Source organism: Pleurodeles waltl, chromosome 10 (genome assembly GCF_031143425.1).
Source record: "Pleurodeles waltl isolate 20211129_DDA chromosome 10, aPleWal1.hap1.20221129, whole genome shotgun sequence".
NCBI lineage: Eukaryota > Metazoa > Chordata > Amphibia > Caudata > Salamandridae > Pleurodeles > Pleurodeles waltl.
Window position 1 is genome coordinate 143,330,001 of NC_090449.1, and position 13,921 is coordinate 143,343,921.

Below are 13,921 nucleotides of genomic sequence, written 5' to 3' on the forward strand. Positions count from 1 at the left end.
CAATAAGGTGTTGCATCTCGTCCCAATGGGCCCTATCATATCTGGCTAGCAAAGCTTGCGAATTTGCAATACGCCACTGGTTTGCTGCCTGTGCCGCCACCCTTTTGCCTGCCGCGTCGAATTTTCTACTCTCTTTATCTGGAGGTGGCGCGTCTCCTGAAGTATGAGAGTTGGCTCTTTTGCGCGCTGCTCCAACTACAACAGAGTCTGGTGATAGCTGTTGTGTGATGTACACTGGGTCTGTTGGTGGCGGTTTATATTTTTTATCTACTCTTGGAGTAATGGCTCTCCCTTTGACAGGCTCTTCAAACACCTGTTTGGAGTGTTTTAGCATTCCGGGCAACATTGGCAGACTTTGATATTGACTGTGTGTAGACCACAGTGTATTAAAAAGGAAGTCATCTTCAATGGGTTCTGAGTGAAGGCTGACATTGTGAAATGCTGCTGCCCTTGATACCACTTGAATGTAGCCTGTACTATCCTCAGGTGGCGAGGGTCTTGCTGGATAGCACTGAGGACTATTGTCTGACACTGGTGCGTCGTAAAGGTCCCATGCGTCAGGGTCATCTTGACTCATCCCCGTATGTGTTGGGGATTGCATCATTGGTGGAGTGGCTACCGGTGATAGTTGTGGAGAGTGATGTGGGGATGGTGGTGGTGTTATTTGTTTAGCCACTTTTGCTTGTGGCTGTTTGTCCTTGTCCTTGTTTTGGAAGGCAAGTTTTCGTTTCATTCTGATTGGGGGAAGAGTGCTGATCTTCCCTGTATCTTTTTGAATAAAGAGCCGCCTTTGCGTGTGATCTGGCTCTATTGTTTGTAATTCCTCTTCAAATCTGTGTGTCTTCATTTGAGAGGACAGTCCTTGTTCCTCTGAATAGGAACTAATTTTCGGTTCGGATGCTGGATGTTTCGGCACCGAAACCTTTTCTGCTGCTTTTTTCGGCTCCGACAAAATCTTTTTTCTTTTCGGCGTTGTGCCCTCTTGGTGTCGACCAACTTCGGTGCCGCTGTCTCGGTGCCGAATCTTTTCGGAGCCACTCTCTCGGGCCCGAGATTGCTGCGTGCCTGTATCTCGACCGGAGTCGGATGACTTTGACACTAGCTCGCCCTTTTTCGGTGCCGATGGACGGTCACCTACTTTTCGGGTTAAGCCATGGCCTGTTGGCGGTGGCGTCCCCTGGGCTTTGGCAGTCTTTTCGTGAGTTTTTTGTTTCGACGTCTTACTCACGGTTTTCGGCGTTTCTTCTGGATCGACCTCCTCCGAATCCTGGATGGAGAATGTTTCTTCCTCCTCCTCGAAACACCCTTGTCCTGTCGGCGCCGACGCCATTTGCAGTCTTCTTGCTCTTCGGTCCCTGAGTGTCTTCCTCGACCGAAACGCTCGACAGGCCTCACAAGTATCCTCCCTGTGTTCCAGTGACAAACACAAGTTACAGACCAGGTGTTGATCTGTATATGGATACTTGCTATGGCATTTTGGACAGAAGCGGAATGGGGTCCGTTCCATCAGCCTTGAAGAGACACGTGGCCGGGCCGACCAGGCCCTGACAGGAATCGAAAAACCCCAAAGGGCCACCGGAGCTCTTCTCAATTCGGTGTCGATCTGTTGTAACTAACCCGATACCGAACGCAAACAATACAGACGATTTTTCCGAGATTCTAACTAACTTTCCGACCCGAAACACGGAGCGAAAAGGAACACGTCCAAACCCGATGGCGGAAAAAAAAAAAACTAAGATGGAGTCGACGCCCATGCGCAATGGAGTCGAAATGGGAGGAGTCCCTCGGTCTCGTGACTCGAAAAGACTTCTTCGAAGAAAAACAACTTGTAACACTCCGAGCCCAACACCAGATGGCGGGATGTGCACAGCATGTGTATCTGCAGCTACACATGCCATCGAACACATACATACAAACACACATATACACTTTTGTCTTACAGCGTTAGCAAGTTTCCCCAGCTACACAAATATGAAAGGTACTTACAGAATCCATACTAAGCTCTTATGCAGCTCTGGGTCAACAGACTCCAGATCAGAAAGCTGAATAGGTTTCCCCAGGAGCTGTTTGTAGAAAGGAACTGTGAAACCGCCATTGATATAGTGACCATGGAAAACTGCTAATCCCATTATCCTACCAACAAAATGGAAATAAGACAAATGGTCCTGTACGGGAAAAAAAAGGAACGTTAATGGACATCAATGTATGAGGCATCATAATTAACACCAGTCAGTGACAGAATATGAAAAAAGTGAAGACAATACTTCATTGTAACGTCATGAACAATGGAAAGGGGGAGGGGTCCATGTCTGCCCACTACAATGAAAGGGGGAGTTATTTAAACCATCCCGATCACGTCAACCGACAAGTAATAAGGCCACAAGGTGGGCATGTCTTCCAAAGGGATGACAGGAAGACATGCTGAACTACCCAGTCACTCATTTACTTATTATTTCTTTAAACATTTATGAAGCGCCCTGCGACCACGTCTGGTATCCTGGCGGTGGAGGGGCCCCACACAAACAGCAGAGAGATAGGATGTGAAGAAAGAACATAACGCAAGAACACAGGACAGAATTAAGAGGAGAGTCAAAGAGCTGCAACCCATAAGGAAAATCACAAAACCAGCATTACCGTGAAGACATCATTACCGCGGAACCAGACAAGTTTTCAAAGCTTTTCTAAAATGCAAGAGAACTGTCGAATCTGATGGCGCCAGGGAGCTAGTTCCACATTTGAGATGCAGAAACAGAAAAGGTCAGGCTTCCATATCTAGATTTCCTGCTCAACTCATTACTTAACCTCTCTTCCAGTTTGCTGATAGACCACTATATTAGGGAGACTACGTGCAGGGATGCCACTGCCCTAGACTGTCCCTCCCAGCCCACCCGCATTCTTGCTTAATACTCATAAAAGCTAGCCGCACAGAGTCAACTGTGAGAGGCTGGATTATTTCTAGTCTTGCCTTCCCGCTCTTCTCTGCTACTAATGAAAGGCAATTCAACTGAAATCGGATAGAGATCGGATTACTCAGCTGTCTCCCATCCTATTTAGCGCCCTTCCCGGTCCAATATCCTTGCCCCACAACTAACTGAAGGGGGAAGGAGGCTGCAGGACTACCTTGACATCGTCCAGTAAAATTACAGTCCACCATTCTGCTTCTTAGCATGCAAGCAGAATGCAGCCAAAGAGAGGAATATTTAAGAAAACCCTTCTCTTCCCACAACACAATCGACCTCCATAACTGGAAAAAAAATGATTATAATACACAGAATTGTGTGGGTTATAGCTGCTGAACAATTATGTATCTATCTTCTTTCTGGTGTTACATAGCTATAGATAATACTATATACCGACGGATAACAGGAACTTGAAAAGTAATAAAAATGTATAACAAAATATGCTTAACAACCCATGTTTTGCAGGAACCTTATTAATAAACCATTCCTATACTTCGAAATATTTTCTAATAAAGCTGGGACAATTTTATTAAAGGGTAAAAAAAATAAAAAGTAAAACATGACAAGTTGACAAGAATAACGAACGTATTTAACTTCGGCAAAAAACAAAAATAACCAGAACCAATAAAAAGGACATGGAGAGACTTCCTTTAGAGAGGAGATAATCTTATGAACCCCTCGCCCCCTCCAATTATTGGGTACATAGCTGCATTTGGCAAATCAGAAATGAAAAATAGTTCCATGGTCTCCCAAAAAACATGTACACGGTAAAACTAAAAACACTATCACTCATTTGTTGATGCTAACCATACAAAACACCTACTGCCTACATATATGCACTCACAGTGCAACATTTACCACAAAAAGCACCCACAAAAGTCAAGCGTAAACGGGCTGATACAGCTTATACAGAAAAAGGACGTCTCCATTAAGTAAAGCACTTAAATCTTTACCACCATTACATTTTATATAACAAATCGTAAACACTAATAGACGAGATGTTCTGGTAAGGAAATTACACTGTATTGAAAAAAATAAATAGTTTCCCTTAATCATCGTAAGGATTAACTGGTCCAGAGTCAGGTAAGGCTTTGGCAGTGACCGAGCAGTTGTGTGTCATGCCCTCGGTGGGAACTGAGAGGTACATTGATGGCAGTGGATTGGGCGTCTGCATCTATGGCTGCCTTCTGGGCTCTTTTCTTCTCTGTGCTGGGCTGAGCAGGCATTTCAGAAGCTTTTGCAGGGCAGGGTTTCAAAAACTAATGTTCATAAGAGGAACAGCAGATCTGTGGTGTTAGTACTAGATCCTCTGCCTGCCCGGAAATCACATGGTTTAAAAAAAAAAAAAAAAAATGAAGAAACAGGGAATTACCTCCCATTTATAGAAAGGTTTCCACTGCCCTAAGCTAGGCACTGAAATTCTGGCAGAAGGCCAGATGTAAAGAGGAGTTGGGGTCTGAGAGGCACAGGCTGAAGAGGAATGGAACTGTGGCAGTTTATATGTGCTCAGCCATCCATCTGTGCACGGCTGAAAACATTTTTGTGCTGGCGGCTGAATGTGCAGGTACAGTTTGCTCACCAGGAGGCTTTTGCCCATACTTTCCCTAACTGCAGGTATAACTATTTCCTCTGCGATGAAACGTCTGTATTCGAACCTATCAAGAGAAGAGCTGTCTTTTCTTTGAAGAGCCCTAGCCAACCAAGACATTACCAACAGCTGACCTTGAACATTACTAGAAAATCTAGTGGACCTCGAAGTAAGCCTAATGAGCACAACACTCATTCTGACAGACCTGTCAACCATGTCCATTCCCTAGCATCTGTCCATTAAATGCCGTCAAATGAACTTGGACTAAAGAACAAACTCACTCATGTTTTCAGGTAAACATGGGAATGCAAGAGCAGTCATTTCCAACACTGCAAGGGCGAAGCTGCACAACAGTGTACATATGCTGTCTTGATACCACGGCTGTGGAGCATGCACTACCAAGCCCTTAGGTGCTGGATGCCCTGACGGGAAAAGAAGGGAATGTTAGTGAGAGCCGGTCTGCACTTTCATGGAGCTGGTGCAGACTGAGGGTTACCCATTGCCTCTTTGATGTAGTATGCCATTACCTCATTAAAGGAAATCATTAACAAGATATTAGGAACTCTCAGAAAAAAATGTTGTGTCATGGGTAAACCAGAAAAGTAGGACATTTTTAGGATCTCCAAAACTGCTTTAGATAGATGTGAAATGTGCCTGTGTTCTACAAACTAGTACTCCTGAAGCAGAGGACTTCGCTTCGGCAGAATCACTCAGGCTTCTAGCACCTTTTAGACCCGTGAATGGACCTGATGCTGTCTGAATAAGAGAATGCAAATTGTTAGATAATTTTTTCGTCTTTGTCATTTGAAAGATCACTCTGGGAATAATCATCAAAATAATCTTTGTTCTTTAACTACTCTGCAGACCCCTTCCTGTGTGGCTAGGATGAGGTTTGTCAAAGTCATGGTAGACAATGGCACTGGCAGCAAGAGGAGGAGGTCCATGCAGGCAGAGCAGATTCTGTGTTTCTAGTCAGATTCTACAGTGTGGTCAAGGCACATCAACACAACCACCAGGCAAACTGGCATGGTTTTACTATAGCTGCGCCACACAGCACACCAGAGGGTGCCTGAGAGATTAAATTTCCTTCATGGCCTTCTGAGGTGACCAATCTGTGCCAGATAGGCACCAACTGCTGAACAACCGTGTGTGGACTATGGCTGGGGGGACTGGAATTGGATTGTAGGAGGAGTGCAGTCACTGTTGATTTTGCAATGTATTTCCCCACTCTGAGACCAGAAGACATAAGAGTCCCCACTGGACAAAGGCCTGCCTGTGTTGGGGTGCTAGGATTCCCTTTAGAAGCTAGGATCAGCTTAGTGTCTCTCTCTCCTCTCCCTCCTCCCCCACTCCCTAAGGGTTTAGGGTGAACCTGGAGTTTATGTTGCACAATAGAAAGCAGACCTTCATTGCAAGCAACTGAAATGAAGAATCATAAATGACATTTATCTGCACCATTTGAAGCATGGCTTGTGTCCTATAACTGCAAGAGTGGTGTCTGGTTGCCTTGCTAAAGCATGAGGAAAAGTGCAAAAACACATCCTTAAAAAAAAAAAAACATCAGTCGTGCAGGATTCAGCATATGTTGAGACCTCAAAAAAGTGCCTTCACTGCCACCTATGGAACCCTGCAAGAAACCCATAACATCACTGACTGAAGCCTTTCAACTGCATGATCTGTTTAGCTGGATATTTTCCATATGCAGACCGGGGCGTAGGAAGGATTTACATGCATTAGTCTTTGGGAAAGTTTACAATAGAGCCCAATCTTCTGCAGTAACCCCATCTTTCATGGTGGTTCTTGCTGATTTTAGAAAATATTTTGGTGACACGTTTGCAATAGATGTTACTGTAAAGTCTGCAGAAGGATACTGTAGAGAGGCAAAGCACCAGCTCCGCGCAGCAAAGTTATGCAACATTACCCAGGAAAACAATACACTTGTTGACCTCAATCTGATAAATTCCAACAGTGAATGCTATTAAGCTAATTCCCATAATTAAACCCAAATACTGACTCAGCGGATGCTGCTATTAGCGGCCTTCCAGTACTGATGTGCATAAATTATACTGCTTTTCTCGACTACATATACCAAAGGTGTTTGCCGATGTTAAAGATTTTCCTAACCTTTTAGACTTTGGCATACTAATGTACAGTCTGCCGATTTAAAAAAATATTTAAGACTGGTTTTCCCCTTGGCAAGTTTGACATTAAAAGGACTGATTTTGTTTTAGGTAACATTGTAAAATCAATAGTGAAGGTGCATTCTGAATCAAGTCAGAAGAACACTCATAGTTCCTTCCAATTTATTAATTTCCTGTTACAAAATCTATCTGCCTTAATTTCTTGTTAGCCCAGTGTTATATCATGTAATCTGGAAATGTAATCTGGAAATGTCCTCTTGCAAACCTTTTTATTGAGCTTCGACAAACTGATTTGTCATAAGAAAGAAAATGTAGCTTAAAATGGATCATAACCTTAAACCAACAAAAAAAAAAAAAAAAAAAAAAAAATCAATGGTACATTCCATAACAGTACTTTAAGGCATTGTCACTAGGAGGAGGGGCGGTGGGGGTGCATTGGCACCCCAAAGTAATCATGCCAGATTTCAGAAAGTGATAGGGCAATAAAGATGCCCATAAATATTTGTATCTTGTCACATTTTATGCGAGTTAAAACAGATCAAACGTCAGGCTAGGTCTCCTGGCACATTGCAGCTTATTCCTTTAACCTGTAGACTAGAGTTTACTTCTTTTTCTCGGACTCCAAAGTTGAAGGATTTCGTTAAGTGAACAATCTGACAATGTTGCTGGGCTACAGAGACTCAAAGGAAACACTGTACGATATTAGCTTTTTCCTAACAAAACAATATTTATCAGTAAATGATCTGCAAAACTGTTACAAAGTATATTAGCAGTCAGTAAAGAAGTACTGAATTACTTTTTTATAATTCTAAAGTGGATCGGAAACATTTTAATAGGATCCACCTGAATCAAAACACTTCACTTGGTAATGGTGATGGTGATGTTTACATGTCAAAAAACTCGATTTACAAACGCTATCGTTTGTGTACTATATAGTTTTACCAGCAAAACTGCATATCAGTTTGAGTTTCGTGGCTATATCAATGAAAATGTGCTGCCTATAAATGACAATGTGCTACCGCACCATGTTCTTCAGCACCCAATCAAAAAGTGGATCACAGACCAAAATCTTGAGATTGAAGGAGATTTTCGCCATGGCAGACGTCGACCTTGCCAATTTAGGAAATGCTATGCATTAGAAAGCATCTCATATGTTTTCCATCTTCTCTAAATCCTTTTTCAATATTATTAGACCAATGGCGAAATGACCACTTGCATACACAAATACTTTATCTACAACAGCACCGACTTCAACTCAAGAATTTTGTTTGGAGCAATCGGTTTCCTCCAAAATTTTAAAACTACATCCTGCATATACTGATTTTGTCAGCACCTTGTGGGACACTAGTCTTTGGTCTGAGTCAAAGGGCCAATCGTCATACCCAATAGTGAGTAAATCAGGCTTATTAAGGATTGAGGATTAACACCGAGATTATATGACCAAATGGAATGCACCATACCAGTGATCTTGTGCTCAGCGAAATACAGTAATGAACACTTGCCTAGTAGCTTCTCTAGAAGCTTAGACTATGGTGACAGAATTACCGTTGTCTACCATAATGTAACTTTTTAAAGCTGACAACATTTTATCACAACACTCAATTAAGGGCCATGGTTAAGTCCTTTGAGTGGTCCAAACTGCTTACATTCCAGGAACCCCTTTTAATCCTGCATTCATGGTGGTCCACAGTTCGGTAACTCTTGGTATATGTGGCTGCACTATCTTAAAAAAATCTCCAGTGGGTACAGAGGAATTCTGCTCCTTTCTACTCTTCTGCAGCACAATGAGCCTTTTTAAGGTGCAAAGATTCTAGGAAAAATGTACCATAGATTGACAAACTGTTAGTCATTCAACGGTTCTCTAACCAAGTGAATGTAGGTGCATGAAAGATCTGATTTCCAAAGTTTCATTAACAGCCGAGTTAAGGCGAATCTTTAAAGTGTTGTACTGCTTTGCTTGTTTTTTTTTATTACATCAAGTATGTTTAAAGCACATCACTTGGCCAGTTTTCTGGAACAAAAAAATAGAGATCTGAGTTAATAAATTATGACGGGAAATGTTACTTACCAGTAGACATCTTTATGTGACATGTAGTGATGTAGATTCACATGTGGTGCATAAGCTCACCACCTAGTGTTAGGTTTGGAGTAGTACAACTTGCTTTTGTTCGAAGAAAATTTTCGAGTCACAGGATCGAGTGACTTCGCAGTAGTACTACGCATGGGCATCAAGTCATTTGTTAGATTGTTTCTCTGCACACAGGAGAGTGAAGTAGTGAAAAATAGATAGCAGGATAGAAAGATGTCCATGAAATGTTTTTACATACGTACATTATTTATATACAAGACTAAATTGCAACATCTACACGTCTGTGGAGGACAGAGGGCGCTTGTGAATCTACAGCACTACATGCCACGAACAAATGTCTACTGGTAAGTAACATTTTCCGTTCGATGGCATGTGTAGCTGTAGAAACACATGCTGTGCATAGACTGTAAAGCAGTCCCTCCATAAAGCTGTGGCTAGTGTGCAGGGGTTGCAATTGTATGAAAAAGTATTTTAAGTACAGCTCCTCCAACATTTGCTTGTTGTCTCGCAAAGAATAATATTTAGTAAACGTGTGAGGTGTAGACCATGTTGCTGCTTTACAAATGTCTGCTATAGGTATGTTATTAAAAAATGCCCTAGATGCACCATTTTTCCTAGTGGAATGTGCTCTAAGGTAATTGTCGCTTAGCTTTAGTATAGCAAGTTTGAATACATTTGACTATCCATCTTGCAATAGTTGTTTTAGATATAGGGTCTCCTTTGGGTGGAACGGAGAAAGCCACAATAAGTTGTTTTGTTTTCCAAAAATGTTGTGTTTTACCTAAATAGTATATAAAAGCTATTTTAACATCTAGGTTTATGTAGAGCTTTTTCTGCTAAAGAATCTGTTTTGGGAAGAAAACTGGTAATTCCAGTGTTTGATTAATATGAAATTGCAAAATTACTTTTAGATTTGTTCTTAACACAAATTTTTTCTTTATGAACTTGAACGAAAGGTGCGTTTAAAGTTAATGCCTGGAGCTCACTGGCACGTCTAAGGGAGGTGATATCAATTATAAAGGCTACTTTCCATGAAAGGAATTGCAGGGGGCATGAGTGAAGTGGCTCAAAATGTGGAGCCACAAGCCTTGTGAGTAAAATGTTAAGATTCTAAGATGGAGCTGAGGAATCCTTTGTGAAAATATTCTTTTAAGTCCTTCCATAAATGCTTTGATAACTGGAATTTTAAACAAAGAAATGTGTTGTCTATTTTGAAGACATGCGGCTACAAAGGCTAAATGTAACCGAAGAGATGTGTAAGCTAAACGCTTTTTTAACTGTAATAAACATTGTACAATGTCTTGTACTGTTGTTTTGAGAGTGTTAATGTTTTTTGTTTGGGAGTAACAAAACATTTCCATTTTGCGGCATGGCATTGTCTAGTTGTAGGTTTGGATGCGTATTTAAGGATATCCATACATTCCTGTGGTAATTGTAAATATCCAAATTCTCTGACTTCACAAGCCATATCGCTAGGTTGAGTGAGTTGGGATTTGGATGTCGTATCTGTTCCTGTTTTTGTGTAGGGAGATCTGGTCTTTTGGGAAGTTTTTGATGAGGAACAACTGAGAGTTCCAAAAGTGTTGTGTGCCCATGTAGGGGCCACTAAAATCATGTTGAGGGAAGATTGTTTTATCTTCTGGACTATAAATGGTAAGAGGAGGAAGAAGGGGAAAAGCATAAGCAAATATCCCTGACCAACTGATCCATAGAGCATTGCCCTTGGACTGAGGGCGTGGATACCTGGAGGTGAAGTTTTGGCATTTTTTGTTTTGATATGCTGCGAACAGAACTATTTGAGATGATCCCCACTTTCTGAAGTACTGTTGAAGGACGTGTGGGTGGAGTTCCCACTCGTGTGTTTGTTGATGCATCCTGCTTAGTGGTTGTCTGTCCCCAGGAGATATTGTGCCACTATGTGAATGTGGTAAAGAAACGCCCATTTCCATATTGTTTATGAGAGATGGGAAAGTTGATGAGATTTTGACACCTCTCCCTCTCCAGTGCAGAGAAGTAGGGCAGTCCAACAACACTAGATCTTTCATTTGACCCTGTACCTGAGCCTATTGACGAGAGATCCATTGTTGAAGAGGACACATATAAAGTCTGGCATGGGGCACTATGGCAATGCAAGATGCCATCATTCCCAACAGTTTCATAACAGTTCTTACTGTGTATGTTTGGTTCTGTTTTAATGTAGAAATTAATGTTTGAAAAGCTTGGACCTGGTTTGGGTTAGGAATGGCTATTTCTAATTGTGTATTGAGGATAGCTCCCAGTTAGGGTTGCATTTGGAGATGCTGCAGATGAGATTTGATGTGGTTTTTGGTGAATCCCAGAGAATGTAGGAGACAAATTGCAGTTTGAGTATGTTTTTTGACACTGTGCAAATGAATTGGCTTTGATGAGCCAATCATCTAAATAAGGAAAAACACAAATTTGTTTTCTTCTGAAGTGTGCTGCAACCTCTGTGAGGCATTCTGTAAATACTGTGGGAGCAGTTTTGACTCCAAATGGTAATATTTTGAACTGGTAATGTTTTCCTGCCACTACAGATCTTCGGTATTTGCGGTGTGCAGGATGAATTGGAATGTGAAAGCAAGCATCCTTTAGGTCTAACTCGGTCATGAAGTCGCCAAGTTGTAATAGAGGAATAACATCCCGAGGAGTGACCATATGAAAATGTTCTGATAGGCTGTAGTGGTTTAAGGGGCTGAGGTCTAATATTGGTCGAAAAGACCAGTCTTTTTGGGGAATTAGAAAGTACAGGGAGTAAACTCCTGTTCCTTGGTATTGTAATGGTACTGGTTTTATAGCATGTTTTAGAAGAAGGGAATGTACTTCCTCTTTGAGAAGACTGAGATGATCTTGTGAGAGTGAGTACGAGGGGGTATATTTGGTGGAGTGAAACTGAGTTTCAGACAACAACAATTTTGGATAATTTGAAGTACCCTTTGATCTGTGGTAATTTGTGTCCACTGGGGGACAAAGAAAAGTTGCAACCTTCCCCCTACAGGAGTGGTGTGTGTTAACATTGTTTGTTGTAAGTCATTGTTTAGTGACGGTTGAGGAGCCTCTAGATGTAGATGGTTTTCCTCTTCCCTTGTTGTTTCCTCTGTATGATCCTCTAAAGCAGGGGTCTTCAAACTGGGGGGAGGGCCCAGTGGGAGCGCCAGGCTCTGACCAAAAGAAGCATTATAGAGATAACAGGGCTTTGTTTTGAGCAAAAGCATGTTATTGCATATTTAAAAGGTAACAGTACTTAACTGCAATTTTTAAATAAGTCTAGACATATTTAAACATTGGCAGCTTGAAAAATAATTGTGAAAAATTCTGAGGGGGCAATGAATTTTTATTTTTCAACTGGGGGGGCGCAGCATTAAAGAGTTTGGAGACCACTGCTCTAAAGTAACCTCTGGTATATTGAGGGGGGGGTTTAGTTTGATTTGTGGAATGTTTTTGCATTGATGATTTAAATCCTCTTGTAAACCCTGCACGATGAAAATTACCCCTATGTGTGCTGACTTCTAAGGCTCCCATAGCTTTGGCAGTTGGATTATCTTCATTTAATTTTTCAAGTGTGGTATCCCCTTGTGGAACAAATTATTGGTCTTTACCAAAAGGCATGTTTAAAACTGCCTGCTGTACCTACTGTTTAAACTGAGCATATGAGCCAGGCATGGCGCCTTATGATGACACTTGTGTTAATACATGAAGCACACATCTAATGGAGTTGTTGGAAGTTGTTTATCCCTCTTTTACAATTTCTACCTCACTTTAATGATGGTCTTCACGTAGGTATTGTAAAAGTTCCTCCATAGCATCCCTGTGAGCACGGTCATATCAGGATAGTAAAGATTGTGCTTTTGCAATTCGCCAGCGATTGCCTGCTTGAGCTGCTTTTTCCTGCCGTGTCTAATTTTTACTTCCTTTATCAGGAGGAGGCATGTCTCTCGTTGACTGGCTATTAGGATCAGTGGGTGCAGCCTTGTACTTTATCATCAACTTTGGGAGTGTTAGCCCTTGCTCTAACCGGCTCTTTAAACATTTCTTCTGCGTGTCTGAGCATGATGGAAGCATTGGAAGGCAGTGACTTTCCTTATGTGTTGCACCAATGGTGTTAAATAAATAATAATCATCTACTGGATTATGAAATGCTGCTACTATAGAAATAACTTGTTGGTATCATGTGGAAACGTCAGGTGGTGAATGGCTAGCAGGGTAAAGATCTGGGTCATCTGGTGTAATAGGATCCGAATCGTACTCAACCCATTGGTTCTGTTCATCTAATGTATCCCCTATATCTTGAGACCCCCCAGGTGGTGATCTAGGTGGTGTGAACCCTGAATGAGGGGGAGATGTTGGAGTAGGAGTATGTTGTGGAGAAGTAGGTAAAGGTGGAGATGCTCGAGAAGGAAAATTATTTGCTTTGGTAGTCTTCTTGGGAGGTGGAGAGGAATCAAAACTCTTGAAAAGTTAATTTCCTTTTTAAAGGTGGCAGAGGTGATGTTATAAACTGCCCTGCTCCTTATTGAATTTTAAGTCGGCACTGCCTAGAGTCCATGACTTCTAAAATTAGTTCTGCCTGTGATGTAGGGGGTGGTTATAGACTGTCGGGAGTCACTGAAAGTCTTTTTTGATGTTTTCGGTTCTGAAGGTTTTTGTGGATGGAAAATTTTCAGTGCCGAAACATTAGTCAACTGTTGTCCTTTTTCGGTGCCAAAGAGGTCGGCATTGAAGCACCATGTATTTTTGGTTTTGTCAGTGCCGAAATGGAGGTACTGGAGGTCGATGACGAAGATTTATCTTTGGCTCTCTTCAGTGCTGAGCTAATATGCGAGGCATCCAAATAAGTTTCTCACCTCGGACCATAGCTGGAAGGCAGTGGCGGACCAGGAACCTCTTTTGGAGTTACTTTGTCCAATGGGAAAGGGGGATTTTTACTTAGTTTGTGCTGGTTGTAATGGGTTGACTCTCGATGTCAGACTGCACAACAGAGTCCAAATCTTGAACGGAGAAGCCCCCTCCTGTTCCAAGTCTTTTTCTGCGTGGTTGTTGCTGAAGATGTCCGGTGTATCATCTGGGTGTTGAGACTCCATTTCCATTCGACAAGCTCTTCGATCTCCGAGTCTTCTTCAATTAA

General features: G+C 41.9%; 1 protein-coding gene across 4 annotated transcripts in view; it reads right to left on the bottom strand.

Moving 5' to 3' along the window:
* SMURF1 (SMAD specific E3 ubiquitin protein ligase 1) overlaps positions 1–13,921 on the bottom strand; it is a 355,902-nt gene that overhangs the window by 106,730 nt on the left and 235,251 nt on the right. For all 4 annotated transcript variants that reach the window (XM_069210015.1, XM_069210017.1, XM_069210016.1 and 1 more), the window contains one exon: positions 1,987–2,165. In XM_069210015.1, coding sequence (XP_069066116.1) covers positions 1,987–2,165 — 179 coding nt within the window. The remainder of the gene's footprint in view (positions 1–1,986; positions 2,166–13,921) is intronic.